Source organism: Anomaloglossus baeobatrachus, chromosome 2 (assembly GCF_048569485.1).
Source record: "Anomaloglossus baeobatrachus isolate aAnoBae1 chromosome 2, aAnoBae1.hap1, whole genome shotgun sequence".
In the NCBI taxonomy this organism is placed as follows: Eukaryota; Metazoa; Chordata; class Amphibia; order Anura; family Aromobatidae; genus Anomaloglossus; species Anomaloglossus baeobatrachus.
Window position 1 is genome coordinate 345,078,382 of NC_134354.1, and position 23,846 is coordinate 345,102,227.

Below are 23,846 nucleotides of genomic sequence, written 5' to 3' on the forward strand. Positions count from 1 at the left end.
GTGCGGATGCTGACAGAAGGCGGTTCTCTATCCAGCAGCAAGAAATGAACCACATAGCCAGGTTCTCCTAATCGATTCACATGATCTTAGAAAATATAATCTTGGTTTTTGCTGTGTTTTGAAGTAGCATGTCAATTCTTTCAGTTGTTTTCACTCATTCAAAACAATGGGGAAGTACAAAAAACGCAGGTTATTTCCTACCAAGAGATGAGGTTTTAAAGATGCAGCAATAATTCCTTGTGTGAACATAGCTGTAGGCTGCCATGCTCTTCTCACCACTAGAAGAAGTATCTGTCATATGAAGTGTTCACTGATCAGAGCAGCTCAGCGGCAGTAACTTCTTCAAGAAGTGAGAACAGCTTGGTTGCTTTACACTAGAACAATTTTAGGCTGCTGACCAACACTTGTCGCACACCTTGAACACTAAGGCTATGTGCCCACGCTGCGGATTTTGCCGCGGATTTGCCGAAAATCTGCAACAGCGGCACTTCCAAGCCATTTCAATGGCATTTTGGAAATGCTGTGCCCATGCTGCGGATTTTTCCGCCGCGGATTTGCCGCGGATTTTGATCCGGAAAAATCTGCAGCATGTCAATTATTGTTGCGGATTTTGTTGCAGATTTTTCCCATGCAAGTCAATGCAAGGTGTAAAATCCGCAAGAAATCCGCAGGTCTGTTCCCACAGGCTCTTTTTCCTGCGGATTTGGTGCGGATCACGCAAACAAATCCGCAGGAAGTGATGTAGGATAGTTCAGGAAGAGGAAGTTTCACCATTTTGTAGTGTAGAGTAGTGGCAGTGTAGTCGTGTTGTGTCCGGACTCTGGATTGCCAGCTAAAAGCAGCTAGTTACAGGCTGCTTGCTTTTAGCTGGCAAAACAGGATCCCAGGTCTTTTTTCACAATTCTTTTTTAAAAAAAAAAAAAAAATGTGCTCCGCTGTATTTTCACTGTCCAGCCCGATGCAAGCAAGCAACTGAGGGCTGTGCTTCTCAGCGGCATAAGGCTGAAGCATTCTCTGCCCCTCCCGCTGAGAAAAACAGTCCTCAGCTGCCCCTGAAAATGGCGGCTCCGTTGTGAAGCGCCATTCACAGGTGCTGTACCGAGGCTCATCCAGCTGCCCTGATGCATTTGGCTGGCTGGGTAATACGGGGTTAATGCCAGTTTTCTGCAAACTGGCACTAAGCCCGAGGTTCATAATGTCATGCCTGTGTAGACACGGCCATTATGAACCAACGTTTGGTAATAAAGAAAAGAAAACACTTTTTTAAAAATTTAATTTGAAAGAAAAACACACACACATCCCTGATTGCCATCTTTATTACTCCCTGAATCCCCCGACGATAATCCATGACAGCTCCGAGCCGGGCTCTGATGTGCACCCGGCTGACCCGGGCACTGACGTCAGCCGGTGACAGCAGCCGTCAGTGTACGAGATGCTGCAAAGCTCTCTTCCGTCTGCTGGGACCGGCTGACGTCCGTGCCCGGGTCAGATGAGTGCACATCGGCCGACTATTCAGCTGTCGATGTGCTCTCAGCTGACCCGCCCGCGCTCGCGAATTAAGTCAGCTGACCGGCTGACTTCTGTGCCCGGGTCAGTTGATGCTGTGAAGTCAGCTGACCCGAGCTCAGCTATGAACTGAGCTGACCCGGCCAGTGAGTTCTGCCGCTCCCAGCAGCCGGCAGAGAGCTTTCCTGTGATATTGTCCTGGATTAACCTCTGAGGCTTGGGAGTAATAAAGATGGCAATCAGGGATGTGTGTGTGTGTTTTTCTTTCAAATAAAATTTTTAAAAAAGTGTTTTCTTTTCTTTATTACCAAATCGAGGTTCATAATGGCCGTGTCTACACAGGCATGACATTATGAACCTCGGGCTTAGTGCCAGTTTGCAGAAAACTGGCATTAACCCCGTATTACCCAGCCAGCCAAATGCATCAGGGCAGCTGGATGAGCCTCGGTACAGCACCTGAGAATGGCGCTTCACAATGGAGCCGCCATTTTTAGGGGCAGCTGAGGACTGTTTTTCTCAGCGGGGGGGCAGAGAATGCTTCAGCCTTATCCCGCTGAGAAGCACAGCCCTCAGTTGCTCGCTTGCATCGGGCCGGACAGTGAAATTACAGCGGAGCACATTTTTTTTTTTTTTAAATAACAGTGAAAGGGAACATGGGACCACATTTTTTGGCTACAAGCTGCGGCCACCACCACTGGGTTATTATATACAGCCTGTTAGAATGTAAGAGCCCAGTGGTGTTGGCCGCAGCTTTTCTGTATAAGCACACTGTGAGACTGCTAACAAAATGGATAATGGAGAAGAAAGGAGGGTTGGGACAGGAAATGACATAAAGAGACTTTTTTTTGCCTTCAAAACAGTCAAAGCTTTATTCAGAAACACATTGGACAAAATCCGCATCAAAATCCGCATCAAAATCCGCAACGAAATCCGCGTCAGATCCGCAGCTATGCTAAGGTGCGGATTCTGGGGGAAAGCTGCGGATTTTGAGGCAGAAAAATCTGCAGGTACATTCTACCGTGGACACATAGCCTAAGTGATGATGGGGATTTGGTAGTACATTGTACAGCTATGAACTACAATTAAATGGCGCCTGCATACACCCACAGCTGTGAACTGGACATCCCAAGGGGATAGGGCCGAGGCGTTACTAGGTATATAATCCAAGTTTTAAAATAAATTAAATATCCATTATGAATTTTAGTTAATTAATCTTTTAGTCTTCATATGAATATTTAGCATGTATCAGAAGTGATAAAGCACCACTGCAGTTTTTTTTTTCTTTCTTTCTGTTTAGTCGTGGGTGAAATTATGTCTGTTCCCTACCTGTAGTAAAACACCTACCAGCTGCCGTCTTCTGTTCTTCTGACACCGCTCTGGTCCCATTCTGCAATCTTGGGAACACAGATCCTGACTGACCGGAAGTCAGAGCTAATGGTCACAAGCTCTCAATGTAAGGCCCCCTTTTAGACATCCGTTTTTTAAACAGGTGCAAGCCACACATAGCTGTATGGACGTCAGTGTTTGCATACGTATGACATCCGTGTAATATCAGTGTAGCTGGTACCGGTAAAAAATGCAGGATACTGAAATGGATGTTTTTTTAATGTGTAAAAGATGGGCAAAGCCTCAAAAATTATAGATACATATAGTAAGATAGAGATATCTAAAGAAAAACGATAAGAAAGAACATATAGAATAGACAGAACAGAATAGTAATTGATATAGAGATAGCTGCTTGGCCAGCTGTTATACAGCATTTTTATTTTTTCATTTAAAAAAAAAAAAAACAAACGTAGGATCCCCCCCCCAATTTTCATATCAAGCACAGGAACATCAGTAGCTGCGGGCTGCAGCCCTCAGCTCTCTGCTGTACCTTGGCTGGTTCTTAAAAATAAGGGAATCCCACACTTATTTTTTACATTTTTAGTGTTTTTAATGACCAAGCCAAGGTACAGCAGACAACTGTGGGCTGATATTATTAGGATGGGACGGGACATCATTATTTGGTCCTTTCTAGCCTGACAAATAGCAGTCTGCAGCCGCCCCAGAAATGGCGCATCCATTAGATGCGCGAATTCTGGTGCTGGACATTGCTTTTCCCCTTGCCCTGTTGTGGTGGCAAATGGGGTAATATTTGTGGGGTTGATGCCAGCTCCATGCATTTTTTTAGTGAAATCAATGACTAGAAGAGCCAAAAAACACACCAATAATTGACCTTGGTCACATTAGTGGTTTATATATGCATTATTACTTTGTGTATTTAATGCCGCTTTCTATTGGTGAGGCTATTTTCACATCATTCGGGTTAGGATGGGTGTATTCATTGTGTGTCTTTGGTCACTGGTTGTTATTCAGTCATTAGACACTATATATAGATACACATGTAGTGTTTTTTTGTAATGTGTTGCCCTATGGTACTACTAGGGATAAAAAACAATTTGTAGCACTTACATTATATATTTATTATATATACGTGTGGCATTGATGCTTTTTCTACTTCTGTATGAACTATATTTATATACTTTTTTTTCCCGATAATATTTAATCAGCCGTGAAATAAAAAAAAAAAATGATTTACCATATATAGTGTTACTCTGAGTGATAGATCACCTGATATTGATTGTGTCCCTCTGAGGTGGCTATTTTCCTGTTTTTAAGTGTTTTTGTGTATATAAAAAAATGTAATAAAACGTGTATTTAAAATCTTTATACAATCTTTATACAAAAACCATTTGCATATTTCACTTCTTTACCTGGCTAGGTTTATGCCAGGGTCTTGTTGAGTATTGATTAACGAAGTGCTTGCGTATCTTGAAGGACGAATAGTTGACTAAAGTCTATGAGAATTGCTGTGCACATGTTGCAGATTTTTTCCTTGCTGATTTTTTTTGATGCAGAAAAAAATCTGCAGCATGTCACTTCTTTCTGTGTTTTTTTTTTTCCTATTGATATAATCCACTGCAGTGCTCGAGCGCGATCACTGCAATGGATTATTTTTGTCAGTGCTGCACTTGCAGCACTAACACTTCGCCTCACACACTGCATCCGCCATGGTGTGTGAGGCTCTCCATAGCTCAGTAACCCTGGGTCGTCATGGTGACGACCTAGGGTTGCCATGGCAGTGATCGGGTCCCTATGATCACATTACAGGGATCTGATCTCCAGGGAGAGGTAAACGATCCCTCTCCCTGAATGCTTTGATCACGGCATTCAGGGGGCTAAACTACCAGGAGTGGTGCGCACATGTACATCGGACATCTTAGGCAGCGCTCACATCAGCGGCATTTTGTTGCAAGACCGGATTTGTCACAAATGTGTTTAAGTTCCATTCTTTTCCAATGAACTCGCGGTAAGATGCGGTTGTGTATGACGCACGTGACCGCATCTTACGATTCCATTGGAAATGAATGGAACTGAAACGCATTTGTAACGGATCCGGTTTTGCGGCAAAATACCGCTGATGTGAGCGCTGCTTTACAGGTAATTTGTGTTATCATTGCCAATCCAAAAAAGGATAACGTGCAAATAGTGGGGTCCTGCAGGAATTCTTGTTTACATTGCACACGTCACTTTGTTACCTTATACCATCTTGCTGCTCTGGTGCTGTCATTATTTGGGATTACATATGGTCGCCATGGTTAGACATCTAGCACTCTTGCACTTTATCATCAGTAGTGTGTACACATTACCCTCTGCTCTGCTCCATATATATATATATATATATATATATATATATATATTAGATCTCTTTACCAGGAGCCATTATTTGTTACCACCTGCTGCTATGTAGTTTATTTGCTCACATCCTGGCTGTGTTACAGCATTTTGTATTTTATTAATTAATGGACTATATTTACATACAATGATACACTTTTTTGTTCTGTTATTTTGTAGTACTGTCCAGGATCCACTTGGTGTCATATGTACACATTTATAATTGTTGCAGCGGTAATTTGATTGATTAGTGGATTCCTTGTATGTTATTTGTACGGTGTCTCTGGTTTTCGTACCTATCATTATTGCCATCATTATTTGGAATACTTGATTGTATACTATTATATGGTATAATTTAAATTGTGCGTTGTCTACAGATGTTCATGTGGTTTTTACCTGTAACTGGTTTCTTATATTTATTATAAACATTTGTGATTTTATTCATACTAGACCTCATGTCGGTGTTTTTTTTCCGGTGAATTTAACCATGCTGTATTTGTAGATCCCTTTGTAGTGCCAGAAGAGCAGTAAGGCTATGTGCACACGCTGCGTTTTTTTGACGCTGCGTTTTTGGCCGCTAAAAACGCAGAAAAACGCACCCACGGCAAAAAAAAACGCATGCTTTTTTACCGCGATTTGGTGCCTTTTTGGATGCGTTTTGCTGCGTTTTTCCAATGCATTGCATGGGGGAAAAACGCAGGAAGAATTGACATGTCCATTTTTTTTTTTTAACCTCAAAAATGCAGCTTTAGGGCAAGTTCACACAGTGCGTTTTTCGTGGCGGTTTTGCCCAGAAAACTGCATGACTTTGTTTCCCCTAGCAAAATCTGAGTTTTCATTTTTGCTGTCTGCACACAGCGGTTTTTTTTCAGCTGCGTTTTTGTGTTTTTTTTTCTGCGTTTTTTCACCGCGTTTTTCATCCATTGAGTGCAATGTGATGTTGAAAGACGCAATGAGAAACGCGAATTGTTGTTATAGCTGCGTTTCGGTGCGTTTTGTTGCGTTTCTAAGACCAAACACGCAGCTATAAACGCAGGAGGTGGGCAGTAAAGTGACATGTACAGGAAGAGGATTACTTCTGTCAGTAAACACAGAAGCGTGAATCCTCCCGTCCTGTGCATGTCTGCTCCCGTGTGGCGCCATGTCTGGGCGGGAGGTGAAGGCAGCTGCGAAAACAAAAGTGAACAGTAGAAAAAAAAAATTTCATACTCACCTGTCTGCAGACTCCCGGTGCCATGCCCGCTCCCAGCTCCGCTCCCAGCTCCGCTCCCGGTACCGCCGCTCCAACTGTGTGCAGACGGCCGGGACACCTCCGATAGCTTGCAGGACCTGGCGATGGATCACCTGACGCAGTCACCTGACGCGTCAGCTGATCGTAAGTCTCGGGGTGACACGCCGGCGCCCGACCGGTTTAACCTGTCAGCGGATGCCGTCAGACTTCATCCCTGATTACCGGCAGCTCCTGCAGCGATCGGACGGGATCAGACTCCGCTCCAGGAGCTGCCGATAATCAGCACATAAGTGAGTAATTTTTTTTTTTTTTTTGCACTGATCCATCATCTGATTGTATAAACGGCTTTTATACAATCAGCCGATGTGGGATGTGATTCACATCCTGGAACCTGACACATCATCTGATCGCTTTGCCTTCCAGCAAACCGATCAGATGATATTGGATCCGGATTGGACGGCGCGGGACCCTTGACCCAGGATTACTGCGGAGCGGGGCTCTTTATTTCAATAAAGATGGAGTCACTAATTACAATCAGAGTTTGTGGCTCATCAGCCAGGGGCTGCAGTCACATGTTTTATGCCCTGCACAACTACAGCAACAACTATAAGACTATTACTGTATCCTGCCACGCTGAGCTACTAGGGGATGATAGCACCTCTTCCTTCTGTGAGTCCGGTGCCTTTGTAGCCCACCCGCCACCACCGCAGCAGCCGCTACCAGCCCAGAGCCTACGGCTCCCAGTCCCCCAGAATGGGCACAGTTCCCAGAACCTGGAGCTGGCTATGCAACATCGTCCTACACCCCTCGGGGCCCCTGGATAGAACGCAGCCTGATGACACTTCTATAGAGGGTCCTTCTGATAAGAATCAGCCCTCTGCTTCACCGGTTGCAGATCAGAAAAAGGGCATGACCCCCATGGGTCTCTCCCTCTGGGGTACACAGATGGGGTTCTCCCACATATTCCGTGGTCTCTGAGGAGGAAGGGGAATGATGTTTGTACTTAGATGATTCCTTGGTTTCAACCTCCCCGAGCGATCAAGCTGCGATGGACTCCCTTATTGCAGCAATCCACCAAAACTCTGCATGTGGAAGATCTCCCATCCACTACTACTGACCCTGCGGTCTCCTTTAAAAGGGTGAAGAAACTTAAAAAAAAAAAGAGCTTTTTGACGCCGCTTTGGTATCTGTAAACTCATGGAGTCCCGGTACCCCTTTGGCTTAGCTGTCTCTAAGGGCTGGGCCGATCCGGCCTCGGTGGACCCTCACCCGGCTTCTGCCTGCCTGAAGGACCCTCCTGTCTTTTACTTGATGGATCCACATTCAAGGACCCGACAGACAGACAAGTGGAGCAGCTCGATTGCTCTGCCTCGAGGCCGCGGGTCCCTCTCCCCTTCCGTGTGGGTCGCACAAGCACCAGGACTACCAGTTTTCCTCAGACCCTCACAGATGTAACTGTTCACATTGCTGCGGCGGCGGAGTACCTCATGCATGCCTCCCTCGGCGCTGCTACCTTCGCAGTTATTGCCGCCTCAAATACCATAGCCATCCGTAAGGCCCTCTGGTTCCGATAATGGAGAGTGGACTCGGTCTCTAAGAAGCCTCTCACAGTACTCCTTTCCAGACCGATGGTTTGCCGATCGTCTGGACAGGCTCTTTTTTTTTTTTTTTTTGTCTGACGCCACGGGAGAAAAAGAGTACCTCTTTCCCCCAACTCTAGCCCAGGATGTGTTTTTTTACTAGACACGCAGGGCCCGACCTTCTCAGCCCTCCCCGAGTCCACCTCGTCCTGGCAGTCTAGACAAAGACCGAGAAGTCTCGTCCTTCTCCATCTGGGCCGCCGCCTCAGACCACAAATGGGTGTGATACCTTGTGTCTTCCGGTTACCACATTGAATTCTGGACCCGATCCCCTGGTCAGTCTTTTCTCTGAAACCCCCCCCCAAACGCACCAAAACACCACGAGGCCTTCTCCTCAGCAATCCACTCCCTCCAATCGGCGGGGGTGATGGTACCTGTTCCGGACGGCGAGAGGTTCAAGGCTATACCTATCGTGGTCGCCAAAGAAAGACTGGTCAGTTCGTCCCATCCTGGACCTCTAACACCTGAGCAAACATGTGCACGTAAGGAGATTCAGAATGGACTTTCTAGGGTCCATTATTACCTTTTATGGTCGAAGGAGAATTCCTTGCTTCCCTAGCTATCAGGGACGCGTACCTGCACATACCCATCGCTCCAGCTCACCAAAGATTCTCCGCTTCGCGGTTCAGGACTTCTTATTTTCATTTGTGGCCCTACCCTCGGCTCTGCCACAGCACCAAGGGTCTTAACTAAGGTCATGGCGGCTGCCATGAGTGCCCTTCACGCCAGGAGAGTGGCTGTTCTGGCTTGCTTGGATGACCTCCTCATCAAGGGCTCAACCAGCGTGCAGATCTCTGTGGGCACCCTATCCCGCTTAGGGCGGCTAATCATCCCCGGTCGCGTCAAAATCCGTCACCTCCCCGGGCATGTCCCTGGACACTCTTCGGGGCTTGATATTTCTCCCTCAAGTCAAGGCGACCACTCAACAACAAGCTGTACACTGCCCTCTATGTACTCCTGTCACTTCATACGATTCAGTATGAGAGTGCTAGGTACGATAGCGGCGGCTATAGAGGCAGTGCTGCTCGCTTAGCCACACCACCGCCCACTGCAGCTTGCGCTTCTAGCTGCCTGGGACAAGAGCCCCTTTTCCTTGGACGAACTTTTCACCTGACACCTTCAGTCAGGTATGCGCTTTACTGGTGGCTTCAGTCTTCTTCCATATCGAGAAGGAGTTTTTCTCCCCCAAGTGGACTGGCTACTCCTGACCACGGACGCCAGCCTCTTAGTCTTGGGAGCAGCGTACTGGCTCCACACTGCTTCGGGACGTTGGACACCCCAGGAGTCTTCCCTTCCCAGAAATCCTGAAAATCAGCGTGATCTTCTCGCGCTCAGGTCATTCCCCTTTTCTGCTAGCAGGTCGTTTGATTCGGGTCCAATTGGACAATGCAACAGCTGTGGACTATGTCAATCAGCAGGGAGGTATCAGCAGCAAGACAGCTTATCTCGAGGTCCTCAGGATCCTCACCTGGACCGAATCGACGGGGGTCTGTGTTTTCAACGTTGCACATACCGGGAGTACAAAACTGGGTGGCGGACCTTCTAAGTCGCCAAGGCCTGGCCGCCGGAGAGTGGTTTCTCCACCCAGAAGTGTTCCCACACATCTGCACTCACTGGAGTACACCAGACGTGGAATTAATGGTGCTCTACAAATAAATAATAATAAATAATAATAATCTAATGGCCTCAAGGTTGAACGCAAAGGTACCCACGTTCTTAGCCAGGTCACGTGACCCACAGTCCATTGGCGCGGATGCTCTAGTCTCCTGAAGTCGTTTCCGTCCAACTTACATGTTTTTCGCCTCTGCCCCTGCTGCCGCGAGTAATCAGGTAGATCAAGGCAGAAGGAGTCCCGGTGATACTAATAGCACCGGACTAGCCCAGGTGCGCCTGGTATGCTGAATTGGTACAATTGCTCATGGCGCCTCGTAAGCATCCCAGACTTGCTGACCCAAGGGCCCATTTCCCATCAGAACTCCAGAGCCCTGAAGCTGATGGCCTGGCCATTGAGACCTGGACTTTAAAAAGAGGGAGATTCTCTCCTGCAGTCATCTCCACCTTGTTCAGTGCCCGAAAGCCGGCCTTCATCCCATATTTACCACTGTACGTGGAAAACTTTCCTTTTCCAGTGCAGGGAATCTAATGTCCAACCTATGCCTCTGGTGATCCCCAGAATTCTTGATTTTTTTTTTTTTTTTTTTTTTTTGCAGTCAGGTTGCAAAAGGGGTTGGCCCTCAGCTCCCTTAAGGGGCAGATTGCCTAGCTTGCAATCTGCAATTCAAGACTTTCCTCAAGGGTGTTTCCCATCTAGTTTCCCTGTATAAACTGTCGCTGGACCCATGGGACCTCAATCTCGTTTTGGACTGTATCCAGAGGTCCCCTTTTGAACCTCTTAAGGAATCTTCTCTTGCTCTTCTCTCCTGGAAGGTAACATTCTTAGTGGCGATTACGTCAATCAGACAAGTTTCGGAACTGGCATCACTCTCTTGCCGCGAACCCTTTCTGATCTTTCATCAGGACAAGGTGGTTCTACGCCCCCTTCCGGATTTTCTTCCGATGGTTATTTCCCCGTTTCATATGAACGAGGACATTGTTCTGACTTCCTTTTTGTCCACACCCAGTCCATAGGGTGGAAAGGTTTCTACATTTATAGATCTTGTGAGGGCTCTCAGATATTACGTACCCAGGACAGCCCCTTTAAGAACATAGACTCCTTGTTCGTCATTCCTGAAAGACCTAAGAAAGGACAGGCAGCTTCATAGGCAACGCTGGCTCGCTGGATTCGCTCTGCGATCCAGGAAGTCTACCGCTTGCAACTTAAGCCCATTCCTAGTGGGCTGCGGACTTATTCCATGCAAGCAGTTGGCGCCCCTTGGGCCATTAGGCATCAGCCTTCAGTGGAACAAAGGTGTAAGGCTGCGACCTGGTCTTGCCTACATACTGTTTCAAAGCATTACTGAATCCATACCCAGGCTTCGGCTGAGGCGAACCTAGGTAGAAAAATTCTGCAAACGATAGTGGAGTACCTATCTCAGTAGACGCTCCTGGCTATCTGGGACTGGTTCCTAGTCCTTGGGTTGCGTTTATTGTTTACCCACCCATGGACTGCTTTAGGACGTCCCATGGTCCTATGTCCCCCAATGAGGCGTCAGAGAAAAACGGATTTTTGTGTACTCACGGTAAAATCATTTTCTCTTAGCCATCATTGGGGGACACAGGACCATGGGTGTTATGCTGCCTATCCATGGGAGGACACTAAGTAGATGCAAAAGCATAGCTCCTCCTCTGCAGTATATACCCCCTGGCCGGGCCAGGCAACCTCAGTTTTAGTACACAAGCAGTAGGAGAAAAAACCAGTAAAAAAACTTCTCAACAGAGGAACATGAGAAAAAAAAAAGAGTCATAACCAAATAAGGTACTGAGAGAACCAAGGCCCAACAGGGCAACAGGGTGGGTGCTGTGTCCCCCAATGATGGCTAACAGAAAACGATTTTACGGTGAGTACACAAAAATCCGTTTTTCTCTGACGCCTCATTGGGGGACATAGGACCATGGGACGTCCTAAAGCAGTCCATGGGTGGGTAAACAATAAACGCAACCCAAGGACTAGGAACCAGTCCCAGATAGCCAGGAGCGGTTACTGAGATAGGTACTCCACTATCGTTTGCAGAATTTTTCTATCTCAGTAGACGCTCCTGGCTATCTGGGACTGGTTCCTAGTCCTTGGGTTGCGTTTATTGTTTACCCACCCATGGACTGCTTTAGGACGTCCCATGGTCCTATGTCCCCCAATGAGGCGTCAGAGAAAAACGGATTTTTGTGTACTCACCGTAAAATCGTTTTCTCTTAGCCATCATTGGGGGACACAGCACCCACCCTGTTGCCCTGTTGGGCCTTGGTTCTCTCAGTACCTTATTTGGTTATGACTCTTTTTTTTTTCTCATGTTCCTCTGTTGAGAAGTTTTTTTACTGGTTTTTTCTCCTACTGCTTGTGTACTAAAACTGAGGTTGCCTGGCCCGGCCAGGGGGTATATACTGCAGAGGAGGAGCTATGCTTTTGCATCTACTTAGTGTCCTCCTATGGATAGGCAGCATAACACCCATGGTCCTGTGTCCCCCAATGATGGCTAAGAGAAAATGATTTTACCGTGAGTACACAAAAATCCGTTTTTTGTTGCTTGGGTGGTAGAGTGAACTAAGGCTACTTTCAAACTTGAGTTGAACGGCATCCGTTGCATTGCGTTGTGTGACAGATGCAACGGATGCGTTGCATATAATGGCACAACGGATGCAACAGATCGTACAAAACAATGGAAAGCTTTTTTTTTTCTTTACAGTTTTACCGGCAGCAGACTATTGTGAACGATCAGCTGATCACCTGGCGGCGGGCGCTCAGCTGAGCGCTCTCACATGCCGGCGGCCGGGCGCTCAGCTGAACGTTCGGCCACCGAGAAACAAAATAAAGTTTGTGATTTTAAAAATAATAAATAAAACAAAAGAGCATGCGCAGTGAAAAACAAAGGTTTCCGCCATTCAAAAAAACGTTACATGCTGCGTTCCTTCCACCCGACGCAGCGTCAAAATAACGACGCTGTGTCGTCCAGTGGATGCAACGCTGACACTTGCATTACAGTGCGTCATCCATACAAGTCTATGGAGAATAGCACAGTATGTTAACGGACTGCGCTATTCTCCATAGTGACGTGCTGCGCTGAACGCAAGTGTGAAAGTACCCTCAACCACAAATTCATAAATGTGTTTTATCCCTTTGTCACACCACTCACCATTTGGTGACAGTGATCAAGCAACTTTATAATTTGCATCAGTGGCATCGCAGTGATACCACGTTTATCTTTGTTTTTTTATGTTTTGCTATTTTATTTTGACTAAAACCTATTTTTTTTTTAATTTTTATTTTTTACAAATAATTGATGTTTTGTCATTTTCTGATACCTGTTACTTTCAGAAATGTTTTTTTGTCAAGAGATATAAGGGCTTGTTTTTTAGTGGACAAGATGCTGTTTTCATTGATAGTAAGGCTGCTTTCACACATCCGGTTTTTGCAGTGCTGCTCAATCCGGCTCAAAAATCTATGCAACGGATGCGGCCAAAAAAATTGATCCGTTGCATACGTTTTTCCATGTGGCCCGTCCATTTTGTTACGGATGCGGCTTGATACTGAGCATGCGCAGTGCAAAAAACCGCATCCGGTGGCCAGATGCGTTTTTTACCGCAGGACGCCGCATCCAGCGTCCATAGGCTTGCATTGTAAATCACGCCGCATCGCGCCGGATCCGGCGCAATGCGTTTTTTTCGCCGCACAAAAAAACGTGCCAGGCAATGTTCCATCCGGCCACCGCATGGGCTAAATATGCCGCATCCGGCAAAAAACGGACACAACGCAAGGCCATGCGGCCCAATACGGCGCTAATGCAAGTCTATGCGGAAAAAACGCAACCGGCGGCAAAAAAACGTTGGCGTTTTTTCTGAAAAGTGCCGTATTGTGCCGCTCAGCAAAAACCGGATGTGTGAAAGCAGCCTTATTAGTATATACTGTTTTGATTCCAATGTTTTGTGTGTCAGTATGACAAAAAAAGCTATATTTTTAGCGTGGGTTTTTTTTTTTACATTTTTTTTTTTTTTATTTTTTTATGGTATTCATCAAGCTGGTTAAATGACAATTTTCTAGATTGGTTTATTACAGATATGGTGATATAAGGGTAAGTGTCCATGATCAGGACTCACTGTGTCCTGTACGCAGTGGTTCCTGACCTGCAGGGCCGCGAGTCTCATCCACAGGAGAATGCATGATGCCGCAGCTGACTGTGCCCACGATCTGGGTTCGGTGCGCTGCAGTCTCTCGCTTGTGTTTTCCCTACGGAGGACGCAGGCAAATCTGCAGCAAAGAATTGACATGCTGCGGTCTGGAAAAACGCACGGCAGGTCAGTTTGCTGCGGAAAAAAGAAGCATAGTGGGCACGGGATTTCTGATCGTGGGCACCCAGCCTAATTTTTTTTTTTTTTCTTTTTTGTAACGCTTGGTTTTACAGAAATAGTGCCACAGGCAGGAGGCATGTCCGATCCTGCTCATGGCAAGACCTTTACAGGCCACTGTAGTTGGGTTACCCTGCGTCTGTTATGTGGCCTGGGATCACCAGTAGTAGATAGTAGATAAATGATGCTGTTGACAACGGCATCAGAGGGTTAAACAGCCGTAATCAATCCCAGGGTTACTGCAGGGTCCGCTAGGCTAGAGGTTGCTGATTATTTTGCAGGCTCTGCTAGTGAGCCGGTGCAATGATTGCACAGCTTGCCGTTTGTGAGAACGCCCTTCCTGCTGTGTTGTACATGTACAGCAGATGTCTGGAAGGCATTGCACCCCACCACTCATTCTTGGCTCCTGTGTGATGCAGTTCAGTAGAATCCACATACACTAGTCACTACATCTTAGTTTCGGTCTACTGTAGCCCTTCAGATTCACATTGCAGAGCATGGAATAGATTTTTTTTTTTACACAAACCAACACACATAACAGAATACTTTAATAATAAAGAGTTCTGAATTTGAAAAGAGGTAGAAAAAAGCAAACCAAAAACTATACAGCCTGAAACTAAAGAAGAAAAACGCTATGAAAAACACTTACTTTTTTATATGTATTATGTGTGAAGGAAGGCGAAAGGAACTAATCTTTGCATGAGTTGCTTTGGAAACCCTTTGGTTGCTAAGTCACAAATTGACCATTACTGTCCTTGGCAGACGAGCATCGAGCCACACCTGGTTGGCGCTTAATGAATGGAATTAGGTGAAATGGGTCAGGTATTAAATTGGCTAGATGACTGTATCAGTAATAATCTGTTCATATAACTCTACTACCTTGAGATAGCAGGCTTTACTGAATGATAAAAGTGAAGTTAATTAACTTGAAAGGTGCACATCAGTACCATCCAAAAATTGGTATAGGAATTGTATAAGCTTTCTTCTTAGTGTCTGTCAAGCCTATATTTCTATATGGATGTAGAAAAGAAGCGTATGGTACTCAGCACCAATGCGGTAATAATAAAACTTGGAACTTTATTCGGAATTTTATTAAAAGAAAGGTACACAGGTCATCCAAAAAATCGCCATGCGATTTGCCAAGCGGCTTTACGCGTTTCGGACAAACAAGGGGAAATTAAAACCAGAATTTCTCAGAATAAAAATTATTTTGGGGGTACCTCAAATCAATATTCTATCAGAAAAATACCCATTCACTTTGAGTGACAGAGGAATTTTTTAAAAAAAAAATTAATTACTTTATTTGGATATTAAAAAAGGGGGTCCTTTGACCCAAACATACAAAACACCAAAACATGAACAACAATAATACATAAGACAAAAGACAATAGGTAGTCTCACCCACTTCAGTGGGGACAAATAGAGACGTTTCTATAGAGTGGATATCCACCAATAATTTCACCTGAGAGAAGGTCAAAACTCAGAGAGGCGGGTGAATCTGTATTCTCTCCCTAATCTTCCCCTCAAAAAAGTCCTTACCTAACAATGGAGCACATCCTAAGTTTTACGATGCCCCCATTCCTCGGCGGCTTGCCCTTAGCAGACCCTCCTCTATCCCTCTTGAATACAAATAATAACGTCTCAAAAAGTGGTGAGTACCACCATTATCTCTGGCACATCCACATTAACAAGGTTTTTACTGGTAGAGGCAAACAGTAATTATGAGGAAGAAACTGTTCTTCAATGATCATCCTCAATAGCTTGCTTAGAAAATGACCCTGTACTCCTGAGATATATAACAGCTCATAAATATCAATAATTCAGAGATATGGAAATAATCCACTTATCTTCCAAATCTGTCTTCTAGGTGCCTAGAGACCACCAAAAAAAATTTCTTTAAACCGAGTCCATGTGATTACATTTCATCTTCACATAATCTCGTCACGTCTTGCCCATCATGATCTTTGATCCAGAGTCCATGTAATTTTTTCAAGAACTCATTTAATAACTCTCATCTCATCTCAACGCGTTTCGCTCCATACACAATAGCCGACGGAGCTCATCAGGAGATTTTTTTCATTTTTCAAAGAAGCATAATAGCCTGTTACAACGAAATCAATATCAGAGTCAAAAACACAAATTCATAATCTTTTAAATCCAAAAAACCTAATAGTACATATAATAGGAGAAGAAGCTAATCCCCAGCAAGACAACCCCCATTTTTTATATATATATATAACCAACATATTAACTCATGTTTTAGATAGACCAGTCATAGATGTAAAGCATTTATCTTAGGCGTTCAAGCCTCCAGGGTCAGAGCAGTGTCACACACTATTGCTCTGACACTGGGGTATAAGTATATATATATACATAAGACCAACAAATTAGCTCATATTTAGATAAACCAATAATAGATATAAATCATTTACCTTAGATGTTCAAGATTCCAGGGTCAGAGCGGTGTAACACACTATTGCTCTGACACTGGGGTATAAATATATATATACATATATATATATATACATATATATACATAAGAACAGCATATTAACTCATGTTTAGATAAACCAATAATAGATATAAATCATTTACCTTAGATGTTCAAGATTCCAGGGTCAGAGCGGTGTAACACACTATTGCTCTGACACTGGGGTATAAACATATATATACATATATATATATATATATATATATATATATATATATATATATATATATATATATATATATATATATATATATATATATATATATATATATATATATATATATATATATATATATATATATATATATATATATATATATATATATATATACATATACATAAGAACAGCATATTAACTCATGTTTAGATAAACCAGTAATAGATGTGAATCATTTACCTTAGGTGTTCAAGCCTCCAGGGTCAGAGCGGTGTGACACACCATTACTCTGACACAGGGGTTTAAATAGTGTAGAACCCTCCCTTTTCCATCCACATGACCTAATCCTGGTCACTCTATTGGACAGGGGTTACACAGGTTATAAACACCAAAGTCAACAAGTCAGTCTGTTAATAGCTGGTATACACATGTCTCAGCCAAATCGCCACAATCGCAAGCTTCTTAACATTAGCCAATTTTATCTAGTACTTTTATTTAAACAAAATCAGAGAGAATCGCCATGTACACGGCGCCTGCGCATTAGCTCCAGCCAAACCAGGAAGTACCAGGTGAAACGCACAATGCGTTCCACCTACTGCGCATGCGCCAAAGTAAAAGGCCAATGCGCATGCGTCCAGACGTCTAATGTGCCGTAAACCCAGTGCACTTAGTCACATCCGGACCAGGAAATCCTTAGTGGAACGCACAATGCGCTCCACCTGCTGCCCATGCGTTAAAATTAAAGGCCACTGCGCATGCGTCCAGGAATCTAATAGTGCTAACAGCCCAGCGTTTTTATTTATAATAGATTTGTAGAAGCAACCAGGCTCCAATAGTAGGGCTATCTAATATTAAATCCCAGATGAACGGTAATATTTATATCTGCCCATAATCTATTTTACAGATATAATGCTTTTTTTTTTTTTTTTTTTTTTTTTTTTTTTTTTCGGCCGCTGCACTACCATAAAACGTCCACCAGAGGTCGGCAGTGTACATAATCAATTCCTTACTAGAAAATACCATGAACTGTCAATAATATCAAGTATTTTTTAACTAATCTCTTTTTTTATATACATACAGATGCTTGCATAGAGTTTTTTCTTATTTTATTCACTTTTTTAGGGGGTGTAATACAGCCCAGCTGGGGAAAAACTTCAAAAAATGATATTTATTAATTTTTCAAAAGATTAAAAATACTATGGGGTGACCTTTCCGGTCAATAACAACCCAGGCAGATTTTTAGTTGAAAAAGCCGTCCCTAGCCTCTGTGCCGTAAACAGATAACCTCTCCTCCATGCACCACCACAACTACAAAAAACAATTAAAAACCAGCTGCTCGTTCAGACCCTCAGGATTAGTGGATCTGAACCGATATATCCATTTACATTCCTTCTGAAGTAGAACTCTATTCCAATCTCCTTTTCTAGGTGAGGGGGGTACTTGTTCGATTACCGAAAACTTAATGCTTCCCAAATCTCCTCCATGGGCTGACCTGACATGTCTAGATACTGGGGTGTCTCTTGCATTCCGGATATCCCCCAGGTGTTCCCCTATCCGCTTGCGAAACTCTCTCTTGGTTTTGCCTATGTAATTAAGGGGACAATTGCAGGTGATCAGGTAAATAACTCCCATTGACCCGCAGTTGACGAATTCCCGTGTCCGGTATACTTTACCAGTGGTGACACTCACTACTTCCTTCTTCTGTTCAACCCACTTGCAAAACTTGCAGTGCCCACACCTAAAAGTCCCTACCGGTTTTCTGTCGAGCCATGTTCCAGGGGCTTTTGGGGCCTCATAGAGACTATGGACTAACCGATCCTTAAGGGATCTCCCCTTCCTAAACGTCACCAATGGTCTAGATGGAATATAGTCCTGTAGGCTTGGGTCCGCCCTAAGGATGCCCCAATGTCTCCGCAAAACTGTCATCACTTCTTCACTACAGTTGTCAAAAGTGCCAATCAACCGTACTATCTGTTCTGAGGTTTCTTTTGGCTTTGGGACAAGAAGATCTTGCCTATTTTTTTCAATTGCCCCTTTAAAAGCATTTTTTAATACATCCGAGGGGTATCCTCGTTCGGAGAACCTAGTACGTAAGTCTTTTGCCTGATTATAAAAAGCAACATTTGATGAACAATTTCTCCTCAGTCTGAGGTACTGTCCTCTCGGTATTCCTCTTTTTAGAGGGGTTGGATGGTGACTTGACCAGTGAAGTAGGTTATTCGAAGCGGTAGGTTTGCGATGGACCTTAGTCTGTATAAGTCCTCTTTCATCTTTACTTAGGACCACGTCAAGGAAGGGTAATTCATTCTTATTGATCTCTGATGTAAAAAACAACCCAGCATTATTTTTACTCTTGTTCAGCTCCTGAGCAAAGTCCCTAAACAAGTCCTGGGGGCCGGCCCATAGAATCAGAATATCATCTATGTACCGGCCCCAGAACAAAAGATGATCAGTCCATCTCGACATGTGTTCTTGGAAGACTAAAGTGTCTTCCCACCAGCCCAGGAACAAGTTGGCATAAGATGGGGCACATGAACACCCCATCGCTGTGCCCCTGAGCTGGTGGTAATATTCCCCGTTAAAAATGAAATAATTGTGGGTCAACACATGTTCGAGAAGGTCCAGCACAAAAAAGTTATGCCTTTCAAATTGAACACCCCTCGTCTCCAAAAAATACTTCACTGCCGTCAAACCTTTTTCGTGAGAGATGGAACTGTACAAAGACTCCACGTCAATAGACGCAAAAAACGTATTTTCATCCATAACAATACCATCGATCTTACTCAATAGGTCACTGGTGTCCCTCAAATAAGAGGAAAGGGAGGTAACAAAAGGCCTCAAGATTGCATCGAGATAAATGCCTGCATTTTGGGTCAGAGAGTTAATCCCGGCCACAATGGGACGTCCCCTTGTGGACCTTGGGAAGTGCATAGAATGTAGGAATCGTTGGGAATTTATTTATCATAAACTCCACTTCGCTTTCTGAAACCAGTTTCTCGTCAAAAGCTGTTTTCAGTAGCTCATTCAGAGAACCTGAAAATAATAAGGTAGGGTCTTTGTTCAATACGCAATAGTTATCTCTCTGTTTCAGAATGGTAGAACACATAGACAGATACCTTTCGTGGTCTAGGAGAACGATGTTCCCTCCTTTATCCGAAGGTTTACATATAAAGCTGTTATTCTTCGTTAAGGCCACCATTGCGTCCATTTCTTGCTTGTTAAGATTCGCCCCACCGGTCCTGTTCAGTAGACCTAGTTGTAAAAGATCCTCATTCACCACCTTCATAAAGATATCCACACTGTCAAGATCACTTCTTGGTGGTGATCTAGTGCTTTTCTTTTTTAATGATGTGAATGGGCCTGTTCCTGGTTCCCGATTGCCTTCCTCCTGAAGGTCACAAAGTGTGCAAAAAGTATCCCTATCCTCAGGCGTAATCCCCAGAGCCTCCATCTTATTTTTGTCAGAATCATGGAAAATTTTTTTCCATTTTAACTTCCTTCCGAAAAGGGCTACATCTTTAGTCCAAGAAAACGCATCGTAACGCTCTGTAGGGACAAATGAGAGTCCCTTGCTCAGGACTCTCATATCACCTTCCGTCAACGTATACGAGGAAAGATTAATGATTTGGTTTTTTACCTCCTTTTTAAGCCCACCGGTGTAAATTTTGGTCTTAAATCGTACCGGGGGACCCCCTGTTCTAAAAAAGAAGAAGAAGAAGAGGAGGCAAGAGAGGAAGAGGAGGCAGATGGCATACCTGACCCCGCGGGGACATTCATATTTTGTTGATATCCCTGCCATCGATTTCTATGTTGTCTATATCTCCTCCTCTGAGGTAAGATTCTATTATTACCTCTCTCTATATCAGAGACCTCCAAATCAGAAGATGATATGTCTGTAGGAGGATTACTTTTTTCCTTCTCTTTTTCTTTCAGAAAATCATAAGCTGTATTTTCTCTAAACTCAGTAAGGTCCCGAATAAATTTTTGATGTTTCCTTTCCTTTAGTGAATTCTGAAAGCGTTCTACTGAGTTCTGTAATATTAACTCCTTCTTGTGAAAATCTGGATCGTTTTTATATTTAAGAGAGAGGGCAATTTGTTCTGTGAGTTTACTAGTCGTCTTATTTAGTGTCAATTTTTCCTCGGTCAACAGAATCTGTAAGAATCTTAAAGACTTAGGATGTGCTCCATTGTTAGGTAAGGACTTTTTTGAGGGGAAGATTAGGGAGAGAATACAGATTCACCCGCCTCTCTGAGTTTTGACCTTCTCTCAGGTGAAATTATTGGTGGATATCCACTCTATAGAAACGTCTCTATTTGTCCCCACTGAAGTGGGTGAGACTACCTATTGTCTTTTGTCTTATGTATTATTGTTGTTCATGTTTTGGTGTTTTGTATGTTTGGGTCAAAGGACCCCCTTTTTTAATATCCAAATAAAGTAATTAATTTTTTTTAAAAAAATTCCTCTTTGTCACTCAAAGTGAATGGGTATTTTTCTGATAGGAAATTAAAACCAGTCCTTAGTCATAAGCCATGGTATGTGAGAGGCAAAAGGTGTGTATATATAGCACTAAAAGTATGGAAAAGAGGAGAGGAAAGCCAGGAAAACAGGAAGGGAGTTCACCTAAGAAAATGCAAATAAAAGAAGGAAGAAAATGGTATAGGAGACTGAATAAGTTAACCCTTTGGGCACCGAATATAGCAAAATATGTAATAATAAATGCTACGTGAATATAACCACGAAAGGGGTGTGTGTATATATATATGTACGCACACACGTGCATATACAGTTAGGTCCAGAAATATTTGGACAGTGACACAATTTTCACGAGTTGGGCTCTGCATGCCACCACATTGGATTTGAAATGAAACCTCTACAACAGAATTCAAGTGCAGATTGTAACGTTTAATTTGAAGGTTTGAACAAAAATATCTGATAGAAATTGTAGGAATTGTACACATTTCTTTACAAACACTCCACATTTTAGGAGGTCAAAAGTAATTGGACAAATAAACCAAACCCAAATAAAATATTTTTATTTTCAATATTTTGTTGCGAATCCTTTGGAGGCAATCACTGCCTTAAGTCTGGAACCCATGGACATCACCAAACGCTGGGTTTCCTCCTTCTTAATGCTTTGCCAGGCCTTTACAGCCGCAGCCTTCAGGTCTTGCTTGTTTGTGTGTCTTTCCGTCTTAAATCTGGATTTGAGCAAGTGAAATGCATGCTCAATTGGGTTAAGATCTGGTGATTGACTTGGCCATTGCAGAATGTTCCACTTTTTTGCACTCATGAACTCCTGGGTAGCTTTGACTGTATGCTTGGGGTCATTGTCCATCTGTACTATGAAGCGCCGTCCGATCAACTTTGCGGCATTTGGCTGAATCTGGGCTGAAAGTATATCCCGGTACACTTCAGAATTCATCCGGCTACTCTTGTCTGCTGTTATGTCATCAATAAACACAAGTGACCCAGTGCCATTGAAAGCCATGCATGCCCATGCCATCACGTTGCCTCCACCATGTTTTACAGAGGATGTGGTGTGCCTTGGATCATGTGCCGTTCCCTTTCTTCTCCAAACTTTTTTTCTTCCCATCATTCTGGTACAGGTTGATCTTTGTCTCATCTGTCCATAAATACTTTTCCAGAACTGAGCTGGCTTCATGAGGTGTTTTTCAGCAAATTTAACTCTGGCCTGTCTATTTTTGGAATTGATGAATGGTTTGCATCTAGATGTGAACCCTTTGTATTTACTTTCATGGAGTCTTCTCTTTACTGTTGACTTAGAGACAGATACACCTACTTCACTGAGAGTGTTCTGGGCTTCAGTTGATGTTGTGAACGGGTTCTTCTTCAGCAAAGAAAGTATGCGGCGATCATCCACCACTGTTGTCATCCGTGGACGCCCAGGCCTTTTTGAGTTCCCAAGCTCACCAGTCAATTCCTTTTTTCTCAGAATGTACCCGACTGTTGATTTTGCTACTCCAAGCATGTCTGCTATCTCTCTGATGGATTTTTTCTTTTTTTTCAGCCTCAGGATGTTCTGCTTCACCTCAATTGATGAGAGTTCCTTAGACCGCATGTTGTCTGGTCACAGCAACAGCTTCCAAATGCAAAACCACACACCTGTAATCAACCCCAGACCTTTTAACTACTTCATTGATTACAGGTTAACGAGGGAGACGCCTTCAGAGTTAATTGCAGCTCTTAGAGTCCCTTGTCCAATTACTTTTGGTCCCTTGAAAAAGAGGAGGCTATGCATTACAGAGCTATGATTCCTAAACCCTTTCTCCGATTTGGATGTGAAAACTCTCATATTGCAGCTGGGAGTGTGCACTTTCAGCCCATATATATATAAATTGTATTTCTGAACATGTTTTTGTAAACAGCTAAAATAACAAAACTTGTCACTGTCCAAATATTTCTGGACCTAACTGTATATCACAAGTATATTTATATTATATTTCAGAAATTGTATATTCCACATTTAAGTGATACAGAAACGATGTGAGTAAATGTGACAATATTGGGTTTGAAAACATACACATCAGTTTGTTTATAATGCTTATGATTCAATTATATTTCATGATAAATGTGTATATATATATGTTTAACACCCAATGCCATCAAATTTAGCAGCATATATAAAAAAAATATTTTTTTTGTTTTTTTTTTCTATATGCCGCTAAGTTTGATGGCATTGGGTGTAAAACGTATATACGTTTATCATGAAATATAATTGAATCATAAGCATTATAAACAAACTGATGTGTCTGTTTTCAACCCAATATTGTCACATTCACTCACATCAGGTTTTTTTTTTTATATATATATGCTGCTAAATTTGATGGCATTGGGTGTTAAACATATATATATACATTTATCATGAAATATAATTGAATCATTGATGGCGCTATTCACTATAATAATGTAGACTGAGTCATTTTGCTGTGTCGTGCATCATTTTCGTCTCTATACACCTAGTAGAGGCGGGCAGCAAGATGTAGTTAGATACGTATTGCTTCCCGCCCCAAGTAGACGTATACAACCAGAAATGACGAAAGACTCTGTGTACATCTTAAGGCTATGTGTGCACGTGTGCGCTCTGCA

At 43.4% G+C, this 23,846-nt stretch overlaps 1 protein-coding gene across 5 annotated transcripts in view; it reads left to right on the forward strand.

Annotated features, from left to right (window-relative positions):
* EYA3 (EYA transcriptional coactivator and phosphatase 3) overlaps nt 1-23,846 on the forward strand; it is a 191,040-nt gene that overhangs the window by 3,414 nt on the left and 163,780 nt on the right. For 3 of the 5 annotated variants that reach the window (XM_075335963.1, XM_075335967.1, XM_075335964.1), the window contains exon 2: nt 2,804-2,959. The exons of the other annotated variants lie outside the window; for them this stretch is intronic. In XM_075335963.1, coding sequence (XP_075192078.1) covers nt 2,941-2,959 — 19 coding nt within the window. In that variant the 5' untranslated portion in view covers nt 2,804-2,940. The remainder of the gene's footprint in view (nt 1-2,803; nt 2,960-23,846) is intronic. 5 annotated transcript variants of the gene reach the window in all.